The sequence below is a fragment of the Maylandia zebra genome, linkage group LG22 (assembly GCF_041146795.1).
Source record: "Maylandia zebra isolate NMK-2024a linkage group LG22, Mzebra_GT3a, whole genome shotgun sequence".
NCBI lineage: Eukaryota > Metazoa > Chordata > Actinopteri > Cichliformes > Cichlidae > Maylandia > Maylandia zebra.
The window spans coordinates 2213600-2235546 of NC_135187.1; the positions used below are offsets into that span (position 1 = coordinate 2213600).

General features: G+C 41.0%; 2 protein-coding genes across 4 annotated transcripts in view; both read left to right on the plus strand.

Moving 5' to 3' along the window:
- LOC112431695 (low affinity immunoglobulin epsilon Fc receptor) overlaps positions 1 to 21947 on the plus strand; it is a 71792-nt gene that overhangs the window by 42767 nt on the left and 7078 nt on the right. The window contains exons 1-7 of one of the 3 annotated variants that reach the window (XM_024800400.2): positions 714 to 1040; positions 1898 to 2008; positions 3304 to 3393; positions 3478 to 3540; positions 3796 to 3938; positions 8694 to 8800; positions 10512 to 10878. In XM_024800400.2, the coding sequence (XP_024656168.2) occupies positions 884 to 1040; positions 1898 to 2008; positions 3304 to 3393; positions 3478 to 3540; positions 3796 to 3938; positions 8694 to 8800; positions 10512 to 10632 (792 nt within the window). In that variant the 5' untranslated portion in view covers positions 714 to 883 and the 3' untranslated portion in view covers positions 10633 to 10878. Of the gene's footprint in view, positions 1 to 713; positions 1041 to 1897; positions 2009 to 3303; positions 3394 to 3477; positions 3541 to 3795; positions 3939 to 8693; positions 8801 to 10511; positions 10879 to 21947 lie in introns of those variants that run through there. The other 2 variants (XM_076879319.1, XM_076879320.1) reach the window with 2 other exon arrangements.
- Positions 1 to 21947, plus strand: part of LOC112430710 (uncharacterized) — a 145577-nt gene that overhangs the window by 22349 nt on the left and 101281 nt on the right. The window lies entirely within an intron of this gene.

Below are 21947 nucleotides of genomic sequence, written 5' to 3' on the forward strand. Positions count from 1 at the left end.
CACACTAAACATGACAAATCTCTCACATCTCAAGACTCACTGTCAATCTCTCTCTCTCTCTCTCTCTCTCTCCCTCCCCCCCCCCCCCCCCCCCTCCATTTTATCTCGGCTGTAACATCTGATGATGTCAAATGAGGACACGAGGATGCGTGGCACATTACATGTTGCACAACGTATTCGTGAGTTTCATATCAGATAAGAAAAATATTTTCAGAAACCGTTCAGATGCACTTTTATCATTTTGTCCTATAAATTTGTTCCATCATGTGACTCGGCTGTCACATAAACACGTCTGTGTTCTTATTTAGTCACAGATCAGATCATCACATCTGTCAGGACAGAAAGACTAGCAGCAGTAAAAAGTACTGCAGAGGCTCAGGTTCATGTTCAGCCCAGGCTCTGTGCTGCAGCTCAGCCCCTCTCTCTCCACTTTCTTTACTGTTTCAATGGTCTCTGTCCAAAAAACAACAACAAAGAAATATCTGTGAAAAAGTAGAGTTCATAAACTCAAACCATGAATAAAATAAAATGCAAACATTTTATTTTGAAGGAAATTTAGTTTAATTTGTTGAATAAACCCAGAAAGTTGATTCTGTTTATCTGGACTTTGTGTTATCAGTTTTAATTCTAACTATGAACAAAATGTGGTTTAGCTTTTCCTGTCATGACGTCTGTACCTCCTGTTGAAAGCAGCTCACAGAGAGACAGAGACAGCGAAGCGACAGCAGCATCAGAATACAGAGGACCAACATTTACTTATGATTTACTGCAGAATCAGAATCAGCTTCACATAGAAAAGCTCCAGTTAACAGAGAAACACAGCGACTGAGTGACGGCTCTGCTGCACAGGAAACTGATACTGCTGAAAACTGAGCATCTTAAAATGTCTTCCATCATTGATGAGGATCCAGAGTTGAGCATGAATGTGAAATACAGCAAAGGAGAGGACAGAGGAGAGAGACTGGAGGGACTGGTCCTCCTCCATGAGAATGTGGACTCCTGCACAGACCGTCAGGTCCATGTTTCAACACAGGACGGAGGTAAGTATCAAATACTGAGGCATCAGGAATCAGGAGAGACTGTTTCCATCTTCTCAATAAAATATCAAACTAATACAGATCCATCAAAGCTTTTGGATCCAGAGACTCAGTTTATTCATGGTGTGGAGGAAAGTTCAAGCTTTGGTGAAGGTGTGCAGTCTCTGCTCTTATTATGGTTTATATGTTTCTATATTTTTTAATGTTTTCTGTTTATTAAGAGAATAAATGATAAAAAGTGTCTAGTTTAAAGTATCAGTGTGTTATTTTAGTAAGTGTAGAAACAAGCTGACAGAAAAGTGTTGGAGGAGTTATCTCACAGATCAGTGGTGAAGGCAGAAATATAAGAAACAAGGAAGTGTTGCTCGACACTGTGGAGCGAGTATAACCACAGAAACTACTCGAAGCACACTTGTCACAGCTAGTTTTAGCTGACAGGAAATCAGACCAATGAATAACAACTCTGTTTTCATTTCAGCAAATCATGGAGATATTGTTTTAATGACATAATATTCATGTTATAATAACCAACATTGTCCTCATGATCTGGTCTTTGTGTGAAACACGCTGATACACATTCGTCTGTTTCTGAGTCACATCAAAGCGTTTCTCTGTCAATCAGAGTCTCTGTTCTCACATATGTAAAAGTCACCTGAAGACGAACATGTGACAAAGTCTCCTGTAAATATCAAAACTGCTGGAATGAACTTGTTCAGCTCATCATCAGGTCGGCTGCAGGTGGAAAGTCTTTCTGACGATAAACCAATAAAATACGCTTGAAAAATGGGAAACAAATTATGATTAAAACATGTTTAATAATTAAATTAACAAATTCTTTTCTCTCCATTTTGCCTTCGTAGAAATAAAAGCCCAGAAGAAGCTTCCAGCTGTGAAAAGAAGCTGTTTCAGAGCTGTTGAAGTGAAGCTGGTGGTTCTGTATCTGCTGATTCTGGCTGGAATCACAACACGCTGTGAGGAGTTTTATTATCATGCTCATGATACACTCCCATGTTAAAATGAGCACCTTTGCTGCAGTAAAAACATGTTTCCATTCAGGACCAAATGAGTTTTGGTCTCTAAGGATAGTTTCCTCTTCATAAAAACTGCACGGTGGCATTTTAAATGGAATTCTCTGATCAATAATATGAGCTGCTGTGTGGTACAGCCTGACCAACACGTTGGTTTTGCTGACTGAGCTTCTAGTATTTCATGAGTCTGTTACTTAGCACTGATTAGCAGGTGTGTGTCTGTGTGCATGATTCCTGGCTCATATCTTGTGTGTGTTGTGGAGTGAATGTTCTTGTTGTTCCTTCAAACTCTTCACTCAACACGCTGATTCTGTGATTACATCAACAAAGCAGACAGGCAGCAGCATCTGCTGCAGACTGATGCAGGTGCAGCCACACTATGTTAGACAGTGGCCGTCTGTCATTGTGCGACTAGTTAGTTCACTTGGTGTATTAAGCAGGTAGCTAACAAGCTAATGTTAGCTCCATTCATCTGCTGGGATATATCAATGAATCTTTTTTTATTACATCAAATCACAACAACAGTTGCCTCGAGGTTCTTTATATTATCAGGTAAAGACTCCACAATAACAAAAACAACAACACAGAGAAAACTTCCAGCAGCTGCTGATGTTTGGATTTTAAGGTGGTTTGATTCTATGTTTTAAATCAGTTGATGATCTTCAGCTGACCTTTAGCTCCTGGTGGAGCTGTGACAGACTTAATGCTGGATCAGCAGAAACATCACAAATCTATGATGTGAGAACAGAGACGCCTGCAAAAGGACGTCTGAAAACAGGAAGTTCCTGGAAGCTGCAGGAAGAAACATTTATTAATTATAAATAAGCAGAAAGAGGAAGTGTTGAAGCCTCAGAGCAGCTTTGACTGAATGTAAAAAGACATATTTTCAGTGAGAACAGGCACATGTCACATGAGTCAGAATCTATTCTTTCAAAGCATATAGATAACATCTCTGACTACAGGTGTAGAAATGCTGTTTGACTCTTCACCTTCTTCCTCCACACTGAAGCACAATTATTCTGAATCTTGTCAGTGGTTTTTGTTCACAGTTGATACGTATTTAGCTCATCAGATTTCCTGTAGTTCTAACACCTCCACCCACAGGACATGTTAAAGAGCAATGGCTGCAAGTTTCTGACTCTTATTGATATTTGACAAAGCAGAGGAAGAAGATTATTTCTGTTCAACGTTTCACTCATTTTATTTTATTTTATTTTGGTTTCACTGAAATATTTCAGATGCTTTGAACAAGAGTGAAAACAACAAACTTCAAATCAAACACAATAAACTGAACCACAGTTACAACGAGCTACAGACTGAACATCAAGGTAAGAAAGTATTTAAAATTAACAAGAAAATACTAATGTCAGATAAAATTTATATTTACATTTTTAACATGTTTTTTTCTACAGAAACAAAACGACTCAACAGTCAGTTACAGGAAGAAGTGAAGAAGCTGAAGGAGAAGATAGAAGGTAATAAAGTTTGAATAACTGATAGAAAACATCAGTGTTACACAGTGATAACCTGATTGTGTCTTTGTTTTGAATCCTAAATGTTTGATGCTGTGTAACAGTTTCTCTGTATAAATGTAAGTTTCAGTTCATTATGAATAAGAGAGAAAACCTGAGTTTAAATGAAGCATTTACAGGGAAAATGACAGGAACCAAAGATTCATGTGATACAACAGGACACAAAGTCTGACTTTAAAACATGTGTTTGACTTTAAGGGAAGTGGTGTCCAGAAGAATGGACGAGGTTTGGAAGCAGCTGTTACTTTAAATACACTGAGTGGAAAACTTGGTCTGAGAGTCAAAACCACTGTAAGACCAGAGGAGCTGATCTGGTGATGATAAACAGCAAAGAGGAACAGGTGGGTGTGTTTGTTCATGTCTGTGTGATCTTTGATGGAGCTGACAGTGAGTTACAAAGTTCTTCATACTGTGAATTAAAGCCACACATTGATGATAAGTATACATGTGCAAACATACAGACACATAAACAAAGCAGCACATTCATTCCATCAGAAACACAACAGTTAGAAACTATGGAGGAAAATAAAGGGGAAAAGATTGAGGGAGAGCTAACCTGTAAAAATGAGTTTCAGCCGTTAACAGTCAGCTGACCTGATAGTCTGAGGAAGGCTGTTCCACAGTTTGGCTGCAACAAGCTCAAAAGCACGATGGCCTCTGGTGTTCAAATCAGAGCGAGGGACAGTTGGGAGACGCTGATTAGATGATCAGAGAGGCCGGCTGCAGTGATAAGGTCCAAGAAGCTCTGCTATATAAGCAGGGGCCTGTTCATGCACAGCTTTATATGTTCATAACAGGATTTAAAAGAGGATTCTGAATTTCACTGTAAGCCAGTGAAGAGAAGCAAGAATAGGTGAGATATGAGACTGCAGGCCAGGTTTTGTTTGCAGCCTTGCTGCTGAGTTCTGCACTAACTGCAGACCAACTATGGAGGACTGAGAAATGCAGGTGAAAAGTGAATTACAATAATCAGGCAGGAGAAAGTATGAACTCAAAGTTCCAGATGATTGAATCACAGTAAAGATTTGATCTTTGCAATATTTCTGAGCTAAAGGAAACAAGACTGGCTGACCTTTGACATGTGAGGCTCAAAATGCAGCTGTTGGTTCAAAATGATCTTTAACAGGTGATTGGATGTTACTGGTGAGGGGGACGATGTACTGACTGACCTCCTCAGAGGAACTGAGCCAAACAGCACAACTTCAGTTTGAGATGAAGGAAGTTTAAATCCATGAAGTGATGACAGAGAAGCATTCACTGAGGCAGGAGAGGCTCGACAGAAAAGCATTAGTGTGTGTGTCATCTGCACAGCAGTGCTAGGAGATCCCATTAAAACCATTAAGCAGATGTCACAGGGGCAGCATTTATAAAGAGAACAGAACTGGTCCAAGGACTGAGGCATGTGGGACTCAGATGAGGACACACATTGATTACAGTTTTTCTCGATTGCTAAAACACATTTCTTGAAACTATGCCTCATATTCTCACAACAGTAAACACAAATCCATAACATCTCACTCAATTTCCCAAACATCCTATTTCCAGGTCAAAATGAAGCTCTACACTCAAAACTATTCACTCTTGCTGAAAAACCAAACTTTGCCCTCAGACATCAAACACAAGCCCTCAAAACACACACACTACAACAGAGTTTTGCACACTGGTACAATTAATTCAAAACAATAGTTCCAAAACAATTAGGTTGCTTATGGTTCTCCCCTTCAAAAACCTTTTCACATGATAAACACAAAAGACGCAACCAATGTATGTACAGTGGCACATTTTTATTCATGTACTATACAGTACAACACACACCAAAAAACATTATTCCACCTCAGCATCTTGTCTTTGGTCTGGGTCAGGCCAGAGAATCTCATCCACATCACAGGCTATATTGGCCCTAGCCAGGCAGCGGGGGTAAAATCCTCTTGCATGCCTGATCCACCCCTGGCATGCATCTACTGATATGTCTAGGCAGGCCTCTTCCATGGCCTGAAGGAGGTGAACACGGACATAAGGTTCTCGGTCATACACTTTGCCGAAAATAACTCCTCTATCGGGTTTAGAAAGGGAGAGTATGCAGGCAGAAAGATATTAGAAAACCTTGGGTTATTGGTAAACCAGTCACGAACCAGAGCAGCGCGATGGAAGCTGACGTTATCCCACACAACAACGTAGTGAGGCTGCTCTGGCTGTGCTGGTTCCCTGTAGTCCAGCTGGAACATATGTTGTCTTAAACCATCAAGAAAAGCAAGGAGAAGCATAGTGTTATAGGGTCCTAGTACGGCATGGCGGTGGAGTACCCCTCGTTGGCTGATGGCTGCGCACATAGTGACATTCCCTCCACGCTGACCAGGGACATTTACAATAGCCCGATGGCCAATTATGTTCCACCCCCTTTTCCTTCTTTTGGTCAGGTTAAAACCTGCCTCATCCACAAAGATTATTTCATGGGGAACAGGCCATCCTTCAATCTCAAAGATTCTCTGCAAAACACATAACACAGTAGAGTCAATCGGTACCCTGAACCACAGTTCAAGAGTGCTGCAATGGCAGCATAAACTACCATGCTGTGATGGTACACAATACTTTATACAGTATCAAAACTCATACCTGAACATATTCCACACGTTGGTTTTTCACTCTGTCAGAGTTTCGTTCGAAAGGGACTCGGTATGCCTGTTTCATCCGGAATTGATTCTTTCGGAGGATGCGGTCAATTGTGGAGAGGCTGATGGCATTTATGCCTCGAAAAAGATGATCATCCTCAATCACTCTCCTTTGAATCTCTTGCAGGCGGATTACATTATTTGCAATTACCATGTTTACAAGTTCCCTCTCTTGCTCCTCCGACAAAAGCCTTAACCTGCCTCCACCAGGTGGTCGTCTCTGTGTCCTACAAAAATAGAAGCACTCATTACTGTAACTGTCACACATTCTTTTTACAGGAAAATAATGGAAACATACTGAAACTCAAGAAACATAAGTTCAGTAACTTAAAAGTTACTGTACAAAGCAGTCTTACTGCAAGTACACCTACCTGTTTTCCTCCCTGAAGGTTCTGATGATGGAGGCAACAGTGAAGCGACTCAAATTTGGTTGTACTCGTTGCCCAGCCTCCCTCATAGTCATCCCATGGACAAGGACATGGTCAACTAAAGTGGCTCGAATTTCATCCGAGACTGACTGTCTTCTTGCCCTTGCTCTTCCCCTTCCTTGTCGCCGTCGTTCTCCACCTCCACCTCCTTCACCACGTCCTCCTCCTCCTCCACCTCTCCCTCCTCCTCCACCACCTTCCTGTTGTCCTAGACCACCTCCTCCTCCTCTTTCACCACGTCCTCTTCCTCCACCTCCTCCTCCTCTTTCACCACGTCCTCCTCTTTCACCATGTCCTCTTCCTCCACCACGTCCTCCTCCTTCACCACGTCCTCTTTCTCCACCACGTCCTCTTCCTTTGCATCTCTTTGGATCCATTGTTTCAAACCTGAATGAGCTGACTTTGGCCCTTTTATCTATCCATCGAAGGTTCTGATTGGTGTGTGATAAATTTTGACTCCTAGTGTTTCCACCTGGTTAATTGTGTGCTAATTGAGCTCAAGCTATGCTGACTTAAGTTAACATTATTGCATGCTAGTGCTTTCTAAATGACTACATGGTGTAAGCACTGAAAAATGTAGGGATTTGTGTGTAGAGTTTTGCAGTAACAGTTCACCAAATTTGACTCATGTGTCAAAGCAGGGAATAGTGTTTATAGTTCAGGGAAATGGGTGAGCTTTTTGAAAAATAGCGTTACGGTTTTGAAATTTTAGTTTAAAAGCCTGGTTATAGTGTTTAAGCAATCGAGAAAAACTGTAATATGAAGTATCTGTTTGATAAGTATAAAGAAAACCATGTGAGAGCAGCACCAGTGATGCCAGTTTGTAGTGTGTTAATAAGAGGAGCACCATCAACAGTATGAAGGCTGCAGAGAAGTCAAGCAGGACTCAAATGGAGTCTTTATCCCAGCGCAGAAGAATCTGGTTAGTAACTTTCATGAAAGCTGTTTCAGTGCTGTGGTTTGTCTGGAACCAGGTTGGAATTGATCAAAGATCTGAAGGAGCTGACGAGCAACTTGATTTAAAACAGTGGGATGTAAGGAGGGTTGATCCCACTCACAAAGACTCTGGCTGTTTGAAAGTCAGCTGAAATGAAAGGGACTGGTTTCTAATAGAGAGAAGTCAGGGGGAGATGGCAGCAGGAAGGAGTTTGAACTCCAACAACAGAACTGGAGGAGAGACTTGGGGCGGTTGAAGAGGTACAGACTTGAACTCTGACCTGATACTGTTGATGTTGCCAGTGAAGAAATCTAAAAATGTCCACAGTCATTAGAAGACATGGGAGTGACAGCAGTTTGTCTCTGGGAAGACAACACTGACTGTAAGCCTGTCAAAGATGATACATCTGTGATTGGATAGTAGGTCAGACATGTGGAAGGTCAGCGTTATGTGTGGGGCCGACAACATGATGCACTACATGAAATGATGCTGCAGTGTTCATCAATTGTGTGGCAGTGTTGTTAGAGGGATCATCAATAAGTAAATTAGACTCATCTACTAAAATGACTTTATGAACAATAACCGATGAGAGAAGATTAGAGAATCCATTCAGGAAATGATTGCAGGATTTGGGAGGTGGATCGATTACAATACAGCAAACTGGAGATTCACATTGAATTATGAAGGAGAGGAATTCAAAGCAGTTAAAGAACCAGGATTAAATGGGAACCAGTTCAGATGATCCTTAGAAACCAAGTCAACACAAAACATTGAAATAACAGAAATGTTATAAAATGAGAGAAATCCTCATAATCCAGATTATTTTTCTGATTCAATCCAACTGAATCAAATGATTTGTTAACACTGATTCCACTGCAACACTGACTGAGCTACAGGAGGAGCTGATATTCATTGATTCTTTGGCTCTTTCTGATTTCTGCACAATGGAAGAAAAGTTTCATCACAGTTATTCTTCCTTCAGACATGTTCACAAGATGATGTCACTACAACAGAAGTGCTGAATTATGACTGGAGACAATATTTGTGTCTCTTCTCAAACAGGAATTTATCAGTAAATTTGCAGGATACTCTTGGATTGGTCTGAGAGCCAACCAGACATCAGGAAGATCTAAATGGGAATGGGTGGACGGATCAGCGCTGACACAAACGTGAGACATTAGTTTGTTTCTATTCCAGAGTTATTATTTAGAAGTGAAACACTGATGTTTTGGAAGATGGTAAGTAAGTAAGTAAGTAAAATTTTATTTATATAGCACATTTCTAGATAGAGATCACAAAGTGCTTTACAAGATATAACAGATTAAAAAGACAAAATACAAACAAAGTTAGCAAAAGGCAGTTTTAAAAAGATGTGTTTTTAGCTGTTTTTTAAAAGTAATCAATGAATCAGCGGATCCTAAGTCCTGAGGAAGGGAATTCCACAGTCTGGCGGCCACAGTAGCAAAAGCTCTATCACCCCTAGTTTTCAGTCTCGTATACTGAATGACAAGTAGGCCCTGACTACTCGACCTCAGAGACCTACTAGGGGCATAGGGCTGTAAAAGTTCAATGATATATGGTGGTGCTTGTTGTTGAAGAGCCTTGAAAGTTAAAACCAAAATCTTAAACTGGACTCTAAATTCAACAGGAAGCCAATGTTACTGCATGAGCAACGGTGTTATATGTGAAAATTTAGAAGCTTTCGTCAAAAGTCTTGCTGCAGCATTCTGAACGATCTGCAGACGCTCCAAAGAACCTTTATTTAAACAAGTAAACAGGGAATTGCAATAGTCCAGTCGTGAAGAGATAAAAGCATGAATAACAATCTCCAGTTCGGTATAGGATATAATAGAGCTCAATTTAGAAATATTTCTTAAATGATAAAAGCAAGACCGAACAAGAGATTTAACATGACTATCTAACGTAAGAGCAGGATCAAGGATAATCCCTAAGTTCCTGACAGATGGTTTTACAAACGTTGAAAGAGGACCAAGAGCATTTATTATACTGGGTATATGTCTATCTGGGGCACATAAGAGGACTTCGGTTTTACTTTCATTTAGTTGGAGGAAGTTTTCAGCCATCCAGCCTTTAATGGTTTCCAAGCACACATTTAAAAGCCGCAGCTTAGAAGCCTCTTCCGGTTTAAAAGATATATAGAGTTGGATATCGTCCGCATAACTATGGTAACAAATATCCTCAAAAGGGCTCAAAATGTGCTGATCAGCAATACATGAGCTGAGCTATTTTCCAACAGCCCCACAAACTGAATGTAAAGAAAAGCAGAAATCCTCCTTTGAATGAACAGCTGTGCTTGAACTCTCTTCATCTGCAGTCTGTGATGACGTTCAGTTACAACAAGTCAGTTTGAAGGAATCAGGATTGAAACATGTTCAAAGCAGCGACCGACACATTTCACTTTGTTCAATTTGTCTTCATGTTTTTGTGCTGTAATGTTTCTTTTCTCACAGAACAAAAAGTGTTTCAGAGAATTCCTGTCTCTTCTTCTTTGGTGTTTGTAAAACTTCAGAACATATGAAGGAAGAAGCTTCAGTAAATATGACCTGATAGACACACATTTCAAAGTGATGTCTGTAAACAGCTGACAAAACAGTTTCAAACAGCAGAAAGTCAGCTCTGACTTCTTTTTATTCTCCATTTTTACAGCAGGAAGATTTCATATTCATCAAAGCTTGAAAGCTGTTTTAGTGTGCATGATGATTCTCAGAGAAAAGTCTAAAGGAGGGAAAGTGGGCGAGAAACCTGGGAAAGAAATACAGCAAATATTGGAAATATTCCAAAAGAGACGCATATTTATATGAATGTGACAATAGTTATGAGTTTAGTGCAGTTTCATATCAGATTTGATCTCTCTGACAGGTTCTGGGGAGAAGGATGGTCAGATCCTTATTTTGGATACCGTGGAGTCTGCTGTGACGATGATGGGAAATGGACGGGGTCATATGATCATGAATCAACGACCTTCATCTGTGAGAAATGAGTTTGGTGCTTTGATGTAAATGTTTGAATAATCCAACCAAAGACACCTCACTATGAAATGTCCTGCATGAGCCTCAGACTCAGCTTACAGTCTTTACTTGTTCATTCTGCATCATATATTGATTACATATATTGTCCCTCTGTGCTCTGTGCTGTACAGTAAGGTTGGAAGTCATCCACACAAAACCTTGAAGTACTTCATTACTCTGTAGTTCCAGCAAATTGTTCTAATAAAAGTCAAAGTGCAGCTTGTCTTTACTTTGCTTTACTTGGTTTATTCATCAGTCTGTTGGTCCTAAAACTACAGTAAATGTCTTGTTTCTAAAAGTTCAGCAAAAAATATCAAATGTGGGTTACTGCTGGTTAGTTAGTGTGACTTCATACAAACCTGTGTGTTACACCAGTGGAAGAAGCTTTTCCTTCATCAGTCTTCTTGTTTCTTACTATAGGGCTGAACAGCTACACTAACACTCTCTGGCTCTATGCTGCCCCCCTGTGGTCACAGTTGTAGTCAGTGTTGGTATGAAATGTTTGAAAGCTTCAGCACCACAGACAGCTGCAGGCAGCTCCACCCTCTCTGTACCATGTCTTTCTTAAACAGAAATAAGACAAAATAGAAACAGTAGAAGAAAATATAAAAGGCCAATTCAAATATAAAATAGACACAGCGGTCTGCAGCATCAGCAGAAGTGATACAAACAGGTGCTGAGATGCAGTGAACATAGAGCAGCATTATTATTTTCAGACTCGTGGATGGGAAATAATACATACAAATACATATTTAGATATTTCTTTTACTGCATGTTGACTGTTTATATGAAATATATTTATATAAATCACAAAATAAATAGCTGGTGTCTAATATGTGTTTTCAGCGCCTAAAGTGGAAACTGGTGAGGAAAATGTACTCAAAACAAGGCTTTACTTGCACAGTCTCCCCATCAGTTTATCAACAGACGTCTCAAATAACAGAAAAAATTGACATACAAACATGGGGGGATCAGACTGAAAGACCACGCTGCATTTTAGATGAAGCTGCTGTCCCAAATACTTCCATGTTAAAACTTTGAATCTTTAGATATTTCAGGGTATTTCAATCGTTTCCCACATTTCTGAACACATTTAGAATAACGACCACAGCACGTCTTATATTTTCAGTGACCAATCTAAAGTCTGCAAACATTTTCATGCACCAGCACATCACAGAGCACAGATGATATCATCACATCTGTCAGGACAGAAACACTAGCAGCAGTAAAAAGTACTGCAGAGGCTCAGGTTTGTGTTCAGCCCAGGCTCTGTGCTGCAGCTCAGCCCCTCTCTCCCCACTTTCTGTACTGTTTCAATGGTCTCTGTCCAAAAACAACACTGAAGAAATAACTATGGGAGTAGTAGAGTTCATAAACTCAAATCATGTATGAATAAATAAAAATATAACATTAATACATGCTGTATAATTTGTTAAATAAACTTTGGACAAACCCAGAAAGTTGATTCTGTTTCTCTGCATGTTGTGTTTTGTTTTAATTTTAATCATGAAATATAAAAGTGGTGCAGGGGTTTTGGTTTTTCAGGCCTAGTTTGGACACCACAGTCCTGCAGACGAGGACTCAAAATTTTATTACAGACACAACAGTGCAGGTCCAAACATACCTGAGTGAACCAAACAGTGGAAGACTGAAGAATCCCCACGAGTACTGGGCAGGACTGAAAATGTTCATCCCAACTTGTATAAACTTGCTGTTGCTTCTTCGGCTACACCTGCTTCATCTGTGAGCTGTGAAAGGGTTTTTTCTAAATCAGGTGAAATCATCTCAAAAAAAGAGAAACTGACTGATGCACAACACAGTGGAAAAGATTTTATTCAATAAAAATAAAAGGTTATTATGATATAAAAATAAATTACATGTTGTATCATAAAGATCATAAAGACAGATTAAGATTATATTTGGAATTTATGTACTGCCATCACAAACATTATTCACTAATTCTATTCTTTCTATTCTATTTATTCTATTCTATTCTATTCGTTCTATTCAAAGCTTCACACCAAAGTCATGTCATTATAATGTCTTTGCCTGTTTTACATTTATTGTCCACTTGATGGCACAGTAGAGCAAGTGACACGTCATGAAGCGTCGGCTCATAAGTGGCCAGTTGGATGGAAAGCTTCAGTGCTTCATGAAGCTTCATCTTGGCACCACTAACAAAACCTCAGGCAACACATTAAACTAGAAACTAAGAAACTGGGAAACAACTGGGAGGACACAGAACCCATGAAATTCACAGGAACACAGCTTGATGGGACAACATGACAGAGACCAGAGGGAGACAGACAATATTTACTCAGGAGGAGATTAGTGCAGAGTGGACACACCTGGGGAACACAGCTGAACAGAATCTGATGAGACATGAACACCAATATAACGCACACAAAATGGGAGATTATCAAAGTAAAACAGGAAGTAACAAAAACACACTGAGACTCAGATGGCAATATGTGAACTTGACACTTTAACTGTGGATAAACAGACATGAGGACATGACAGACTGAGGAGACAAAAAAAATAAAATCAGGAACTAGAAAATAATTATCCAAAAGAAAAACTCAAAAACTGGGTCATAGACCCAGGACTGTGACAGCATCAGTGTGCAAGCACAGTGAACACAGAGCAGTAACTGTTAGTAAAGCACAGCTGTGACTCAGCTATCTGAGCAGAAAGGTGAAGGAAGAGGCATCAGAGTGTAAGAGGACATGCACATCTACGACAGTACAGACGATATCAGAGATAATCAAAGAGATTTTCAGTCACAGGAAGAAAATGATGAAAATGTTTAACTCTCGTCTGGTGTTCATATTTTTGTTACTCAGCCAGTGTTGACAGGTCTGGTGGCCCCACCCCCATTATTGTCATATTAAATCAATACATTCATAAATAATCAAAACGCTCCTTTTACATCCTCACATCATTTGTATAAAAGCAGTTTGATCAAAGGTGGGTTACTGCTGGTTAGTTAGTGTGACTTCATACAAACCTGTGTGTTTTCCTTCATCAGTCTTCTTGTTTCTTACTATAGGGCTGAACAGCTACACTAACACTCTCTGGCTCTATGCTGCCCCCTTTGGTGACATTTCATGATGATATAAAATATTAATATTAAACAAAAAGTTTGCAAATGCACATATTTAAACACATTGAACTATGGAAGTTATATTTATATTTAGAGGCCTAAACATCTAAAAATGGTCTCATATTATTTTAGTCACAAAATGTTTCAGCTTCACTTCTATTTGATTCCAGTCTAAGACATAACTGTCAGGTCGAGGTGTGGAAGAGAGGGAAGGACTCGAACGCAGGACTCAGAATAAAAAGAAGTCTTTAACATCCAGATATTTAATGAACAAGAGCGAGCTGGAGCTCACAGAGGGACATACAGGGAACATAACAGATGTCTCAAAGAGACAGCACTTTATACACAAACAGCTGATTGGAAAACAGGACACAGTTTTGGGGGGGAGCTCCCAATTCTTACTAAAGAGTTCAGTGCATTAGTGATGGATCTATTAAGGTGGGATAAAGTTTTTACAACAGCTCTCACAAATCTTTTCCAATATGGTTTCAAATCTATCAGGACTGTCAAGAGCAGCTTTGTGATAAAAACAAATATCTGTGATGGAGAGGTAATCAAAGAGTGTCATGCTAAAATGCTCTGGGAAAAAAGAATCCTTTGGGAATGTGCTCTTCACCAGGTGAACTGTGACAACATGAATCAGGATTACTGAGGGAAATCTGGAGTTAGTTTATTAGGGTTGAAAATTGAAGGCAGCTGTTTGAATTATTTTATTATACACAATGCAAATGGGCTCATATGAGTTGGCACTCTGTCTTTCGAAGGTCGAAAGCTTAGAGACATAGAGTGCACGGGGACTTTGCAGCAACGCTTACATACACATGAAAATGGTTTCCTGTAAGTCTCTGGGTGTCATGGTCCTGGTCGTTGACCCAGCGTTTTGTGTTCATTTTGGTGTCATCTCATGTGTTGTGTTCATTCTTATTTTGTATTAGTTCTTAGGGTTTGGTTCATGTGATTAGTGCTTTAGTGTTCTCCCTCCTGTGCTCTGTTCGTGTCCCTGAGCTTGTCTTTGTGAATTTCCTGTTTTACTTTGAAGGTCTGTGTCTGTTATCACTGTGATGTTGACCAGCAGGCGTTTAGGAGTCTTGTAAGGGCGGCTTCAAGATGGGGTCCGCCATGCTTCAGCATTTCGGCGAGGATTTCGTCCAGGCCTGCGGCCTTTCCACTCTTGAGGAGTCGGATCGCTGTCTTGACTTCAGTGATGCTGATTTGTCCGATATCGACAGGAAGAAGATCCATGGAAGGTGCCAGGTCTTTGGCCTCGAACCGTTGGGGTGGCTCAGGTTGGTTCAGAGTATCGCGGAAGTGTTCGACCCATCGTTGGTCTCTTCCTGTTGGTAATTGACTTCATCATGCGACGATCAGTTGACCAAGCTGGCATCGGTGTGCCCATGGAACGAAACGCGTAATCTCACTGACTTGGACTTCGCAGATGACATCGCCCTGCTGGGCTCGACTCAGGAAGACCTCCAAAAGTTGACCGCGGCCCTGCAGAGGGAGGCAACGAAAGTTGGATTAAGAATCAGCGCCAAAACAACCAAGGTACTCCGAGTTGGCTATGCACGTGCCCGCATTCCTGTTATGATCAATCAACAACGTGCTGAAGAGGTGGAGAATTTTACATATCTTGGCAGCATCATCTCGAATGACGGGGTCTCTGATCGGGATGTCGACGCCAGTCGCCAGTCCTGCGACGTCTCCAACCTATTTGGAACTCGACCTCCCTGAATGTAAGGGTCAAGATCAGACTACTGAACTCTATCGTCTTCCCTACTGCACTTTACGCTAGTGAAACCTGGCGCTCAACAAGTGCAATTATTCAACACCTGAATGTGCTTCAACAACGTGGCTTGCGGCGAATCCTGAGAATTTCCTACCGGGACCGAATAACAAATGAGGAGGTCCTACGAAGAGCAGGCACCCGCCCATTAGCCGATGTTGTTGCAGAAAGGCGCTTCCGCTTTGCAGGACATATTTTACGCCTACCCCCTCATCGCCCAGCTAAGATTGCCATGACATGGCGTCCATGCACTGGCAAGCGAAAGCAAGGCCGACCAAAGACCACATGGCGTCGAACATTTATGGACGATCTGAGAACTGTCGACATTGCCTGGGACGAAGCTGAAGCAGTCGCTGCTGACCGACATCGATGGAGATCACTAGCTGCCCGATGTGCCGCCCGGCGTAGGAGGAACTAAGTCTAAGTAAGTCTGTTATCACTGTGTCAGCTTGTGTCTTCCTGTCGTCTTGTGAATTAGGTTCATCTGTGCTCCCCTCCTGTGTGTCATTACCTGATTACCTTGTGTTTGTATATATAGTGTGTGCCTGCCTGTGTTCCTCATCGGTTCGTCTGTGTTACGCTGTTGTTCTGCAGCTTTCTGCTCCACAGCCTGCTCTTTGTTCCCAGCTCACCTCCTTATGTGTTTCCCTGATTGTGACCTTGTGAGTTACGGTTTTGTGTTTTGTTATTTTTAGTTCTCCCCAGTTTAGGGTTTTATTCAGTTCCGCCCTCACTTTTGTTACTGAGCACTGTAAATAAACCTCACTCGCATCTCCACCACTGTCTGCAACTCGGGTCCCCATTCACGCCACCACACGATAGCTGCACCAGCTGTGACACTGGGTCAGAGAGTCCAAACTAGGTATCCTGAACCAGACCTTAGAATCAGTAGAAGAACAATAAATAACAACATTAGATAACCAAGGCTACGCAGGGTGTGTTTTTGTGTCCTTGTGTCTCTGATTCCAGGAAAAGAAGCAGATAGGAGGTCGAGGGAGCAGCAGACGTGGAGTGAATGAGGAGTTGTAGCAGACTGCCACGCCGCTTCTGGAAGAACATAGTCATAATAATACATGTTCCTCTTGTAGTATAAAACTGTACCGCCCGCTCTGAGGGTCATCTTTGGTGTGAGGCTGACTCTGGCATCACATCACAGTCCAGTGCTGTAAAATTGGAATTTCAAATACCAAAGCAAATGAAATCTTTTTAATAGACAGATATTTTCTCCTGAAATTCCTTCTGACATTTTGAACACGACAAGCTTCAGTTGAAAAACAGAGTGACTGCATCTCTATTTTGGTGGTGTCTAAGACCTGAAGACACACGCAGTAAGTGGACAAGCTCACTGTGGCCGGTTGGGAGAAGCTGGAACTAAATCCTATAAAACACATTTCCCTCAGTCGGGCTCAACAGCAGAGCAGCTCAGTCAGAAACATTTCATGTGTGTGCTGGAAAATAAAGTGTGTGACCTGAAGAGGCTGTGGTGGCCAGTCTGTGCTGAGAGAAACACACCAGTGACACAGGGCCCGACCTCATATTTCCTGTGACACTCATGTGCTTCTATGTACTTATGATGTGTACAGAGTCATGAAACCAGGAAGACTCATGAAAAAGGCATTATGTGCCGATTATTGCTGCTGACTTATATTTATAAATAACTTTTTAGCTTCTTTTTTTATTTTAAACAAACTCTCAGTAAAAAGTTTGCTAACCACAATGCAAAGCAGAAATGAAGTTGGCCCCTCTGTTGGTGGTTTGGTCTGCTGCTACTTCCTGTTTGATGTCTATTAAAAGCTGCCCGACTCAGAAACAAACCAGACAGACACTGAAGCCTCGTCAAACACTCTCACCCACCAAGATGTCTGCAGAAATTCAAGCTGCAGCAGATTTTAGAGTGAAATACAGCAGAAGGACCCACAGTGATGGACGACAGAGAGAGTACAGCGAGGTGCAGATGATAGACGATGGAGAGCAGCATCCTGATGTTGGGATACAAGAAGCTGGTAAGTAGGAAGCAACAAACATTTCAAAAGTTTACAATGAAGGAGGGAAGTGCTGCATGACTCTAATGGCTTATCCAGCAGGAGCTCTTCGGTGGTGCAACAGAAGTTTAAAAACAAACTTGCTAGAAACTGTGTGGAGCACAAATAACCTCAGAAAACAAGTTGACGTATTGTTTTCAGAGCTGTTACGATTCGGTGTTGTCAGTGTTTTGTTTTTCCGTGACTGTCATGTATTTCCTGTTTTACTTTGAAAGTCTGTGTTATCTTAGTGTGTTCAGGTTACGTTTCCTTGTCAGGTCTAATTTGCCCCAGCTGTGTTTCCCTCCTGTGGTCCATTCCCTGATTGCTCCTTCTATGTATTTAAGCCCTGTGTTTCAGTGTGTCATGTTCGCGATCTTCCCCGTGTTGTAAATAGTTTGTTGTTTTGTTGTAAATAAATAGTTTGTTGTAAATAGCTGTAAATGGGTTTTGTCACTACTTTTGTTTTGAGACACTTTCGTTTTGGGATTTTGGTGGAGAGCCTTAGTGTTTTTCTTCGTGGTTTTATTTTCCTTATCTTTGTTTTTCTACGTTGCACCCCGGTTGCCTAGGCCGGGGTGTAACAGAGCCAATTATAATATTAGGTTTTTCCAAGGATTTAGTGACACAGGCCTAGACACAAGTTAGTAACCCATTGGTGGCCTTCGTACACTATTGCTGGTAGATTGGTCTTGCAACGTTTGTGTGGAAATGATCAAGTGTGTTGCATCGAGTGCGATGCAAACTAGAAACAGAGAACATTTACCTCCAGGGTTAAAGTTGCTAAAGCCAGTTTGTACAAAAGGTTCAGCTTTTACTTTGAAGGTAAATGTTAAAGAAGAATCTTCATACACAAAAGTGAATTATGGAGTTCCACAGGGTTCAGTGTTAGGACCAGTTTTGTTTACATTATACATGCTTCTGTTAGGCAGTATCATCACAAGGCATAGCAGACATTACCACTGCTGTGCAGATGATACCCACCTTCATCTGTCTATCAAGCCACACACCAATGAGTTAAACTGGCCATCATTAAGTGGTCTCTATGCCTGCTTGGCTGGGACCTAACATCTCAAAATAAGTCTTCCTGTGAGCAAATTATGAAGATTATTCATAATTATCATTATTAATATTGTCCTTTGCTTTAAAAGAGGTTTGTCAGACACTGTTGAAGAATCAATACATGTGGGAATAAACTAAAGATATGATTTTGCACCAAATTATATCAACCATGTTTTCCTCCAGTAGAACATTTTACCTGATTTCCTGTAATTCTCAAATATACAAGATCAACTTGTTGGAAATGTCATTATTACTACAAGGCAGATCCATTTAATTAAGGCATGCACCAGTATTAAAAATCTCAATTAAAAAGAAATCAGTAATATTATTATATAAAAAAGTTGGGTTTTTTCCCTTTAGGTGTTGACACTCAGAAGAAGCTTCCAGCTGGGAAACGAAGCAGTTTCAGAGGTTTTGAAGTGAACCTGGGAGTGCTGTATCTGCTGATTCTGGCTGCAATCACGACACGCTGTGAGAAATTTTATTACCATGTTGTGTTATCTCTCCAAAACCCCATGTACTTAGAGACTGTGTCTGCACCCAAACCAACAAAAAACAAATGAAGAATGTGGATTATTAAACATTAGGTGTCTCTCTTCCAAATCTCTGTGAGTACATGAATTAATAATGATCATCAAAACTGTCTTACTCTGGCTTACAGAAACATGTTTACAGCAGGATGATTATATTAGTTTCAATGAATCAACACCTCCAAGTTATACTAATTGTTAGAATTCTCTACCCTTAGGCAGGATCGTGAGAAGACATAGCATACAGTTTCACTGCTATGCAGATGACACCCAATTCTATCTGTCCATGAAGCCAGATAACACACACCAATTAGTTAAACTGCAGGAATCTCTTAAAGACAGAGACTTAGAAACTAGACTATGAACAGAACACACAGCTGGGTATGAGGGAGACCGCAACGCAGGACAGAGGGAGATGCAGCCATAAATACACACAAGGGCAAACATAAAGACTGCTAATGAACCTAAAACATAAACCATAATACAAAAATGACACCAAAACACAAGAACTCAAAAACACTGGGTCACAATGACCCAAACCATGACATGTTTTTATTACAGGCTTTTGACAGCATGGCTCTCTGTTGTTGAGTAAATGTTCGATGGTTGCTTCAGACCACTCATAGTTCTTTGATTATATTCAAGTGCATAGTTATAGCTGAAGTGGCTGCTATATGACAAACATGTTATAGTGAGACAAAAACATAACATTTAGATTGGACCCCATAACAGTGGCAGGCAGCCTGCATGCTTCTACCAGTAGTTGGACCGGATCTGCCCACAGTTTTTCCTATCTTTGGAAGGCTGACACTCCACTGTTTTCCTCAGCTGTCAATGAGTGATAAACATCAATCTTTATTTACTCTGGAAAGTGTCATAAAACTTTGTGAAAGGAGTCAGGGAAGCTCAGCCATACTGAGGTTTGAAGATAGGTTGAAATGTTGATAGTTCCTTTGCGATGAGAGGGTTGCATGTCTAATCTGCTGACAATAAGTAATTGTTACAATATCAAGAAAAAACAAGTATGTCTATGCACGTTTCATGTGTTAGACTCCTGACTTCAGCTCAGGAGATGAGGCATGAAGTGAGGATGAGGAGGAGCATTTTATTAAGATTCTGTTCAGGTTTTCACTTCTTCTTTCAGACTTCTTGTTGTCTGTGCTCTAGCCATATACAAAAAGAAAATAAAACAAAACAACTGAGTGGCATCAATCAATAGTGCAAAATATGAACGTAGGCTAAACTACTGGAGTAAAAGATGGCTATAGCCACTGTGACTTCACCTGATGGATGAAATGTGTTTGAAACAGGATGTGGAATGTATCTGAGTAAACTGCTGAGGAAAGAACAGGCTAACCTAACAATCAGTCACAAGTCATTAGCCAGTAGGCAGACCCTTAATAATCCTACTCATAAAACGACCATATGTTACAAAACTGACTTAATATTCTGTTCAATTAGACATGAAGCTGATATGTCGTTTGGGTGTCATTCTCAATATTTGGTTCACAACACTGTGACGTACCGTAGTGAAAACTTTTTGATGTTTAATTATGGACTGAGAAAAACTGAAAAAACAATTTAGTAACTTTGGTCACATGAAATCTTAAATTCAATAAAACCTTATTGATCCTGAAGGTTGACCCCGAAGGAAATTGGGTTAAGGCTGCCAACCTTTGCCAGCACCATCTTACCCTCCAACCATACATACATTACCCAAAAACATCACATGGGGAAGACAGGTCAGAGAGGTATAACATGGAAAATGCACCACATGAGGAAAGATAAGGAGAAAAAAATAACTCCCCCCAGACTGAGCTCCAACAGGGAGATCAGTTTGAGAACAGAAAAAAACACCTCTGCACATGAAAAAACTCTTAATACACCAAAGAAACACATGACAAGCAACAGGGGAGGGTAAAGGGTGAGAGACAGCTAGTGTAGACAGTGCATCCGGGCCTGTGTGCGCTGGTCTCCTTGATCCACCGTCAGCATCAGAGGGGAATAAGTGTCAAAGGCGTTTGGAGGGGGGATGAGTGTACATCTGCATGTGTACATATGTCTGTGTCTGTATGTGTGCGTGTCCAGAGTTCAGCTGAGACAGTGTCCTTCGCCCTGCCAGGCTAAGTAAACAGTCTTCCAGCCAACCCAGGTGGCCTTGCATGGAGTGGGAAGAACAGACTAAACACAGTCGTTATCAGGGTGTTGTTGTTCAGCTCCAGCCTTGAGACCACAGCTGGCACAGAAGGGGTCTCCGCATGAAGTGATGGTGGTTTTTACTTTAGTGCGAACAACTCATATGAATTTCAAAGCTGCTCTAACAGTCTGACACTGGTCTCTCAATCTCCTGTTGGAGAGCCGTGAGCTTCTCCATGATGTTATCAACCTTACGTTCCGTGATGTCGTCATTCTTGTGCTCAAAGAGCCGATTCTGAGAACTCACGACCGCAGTGAGCTGCTCCAAGATGTGATCCAGTTTGTGCACAGAGGTCTTATTCTGAGTATTCACGGCAGCCGTAAGCTTCTCCGAGATCTTATCCATGCTGCACTCAATGAGCCCATTTTGAGAAACTCACGCCTCGTCCCATCGTTTCAATCCCAGCGGGCAGCCTTGTGGGGGTTTGAACAGCTGGTTCCGCTTTCTTAATTCTTCGATAAGTCAGGGCCAAGCCAGCTCCGATCAGCAAGAACCCTTTTATCATTGTTCCGAATAGGTAGATATCTTCAGCACTCAGGCTCACCCGAGCCCAGACTTCTCGTTGAGAAAAGGGTGTCAATTGCATTCAGG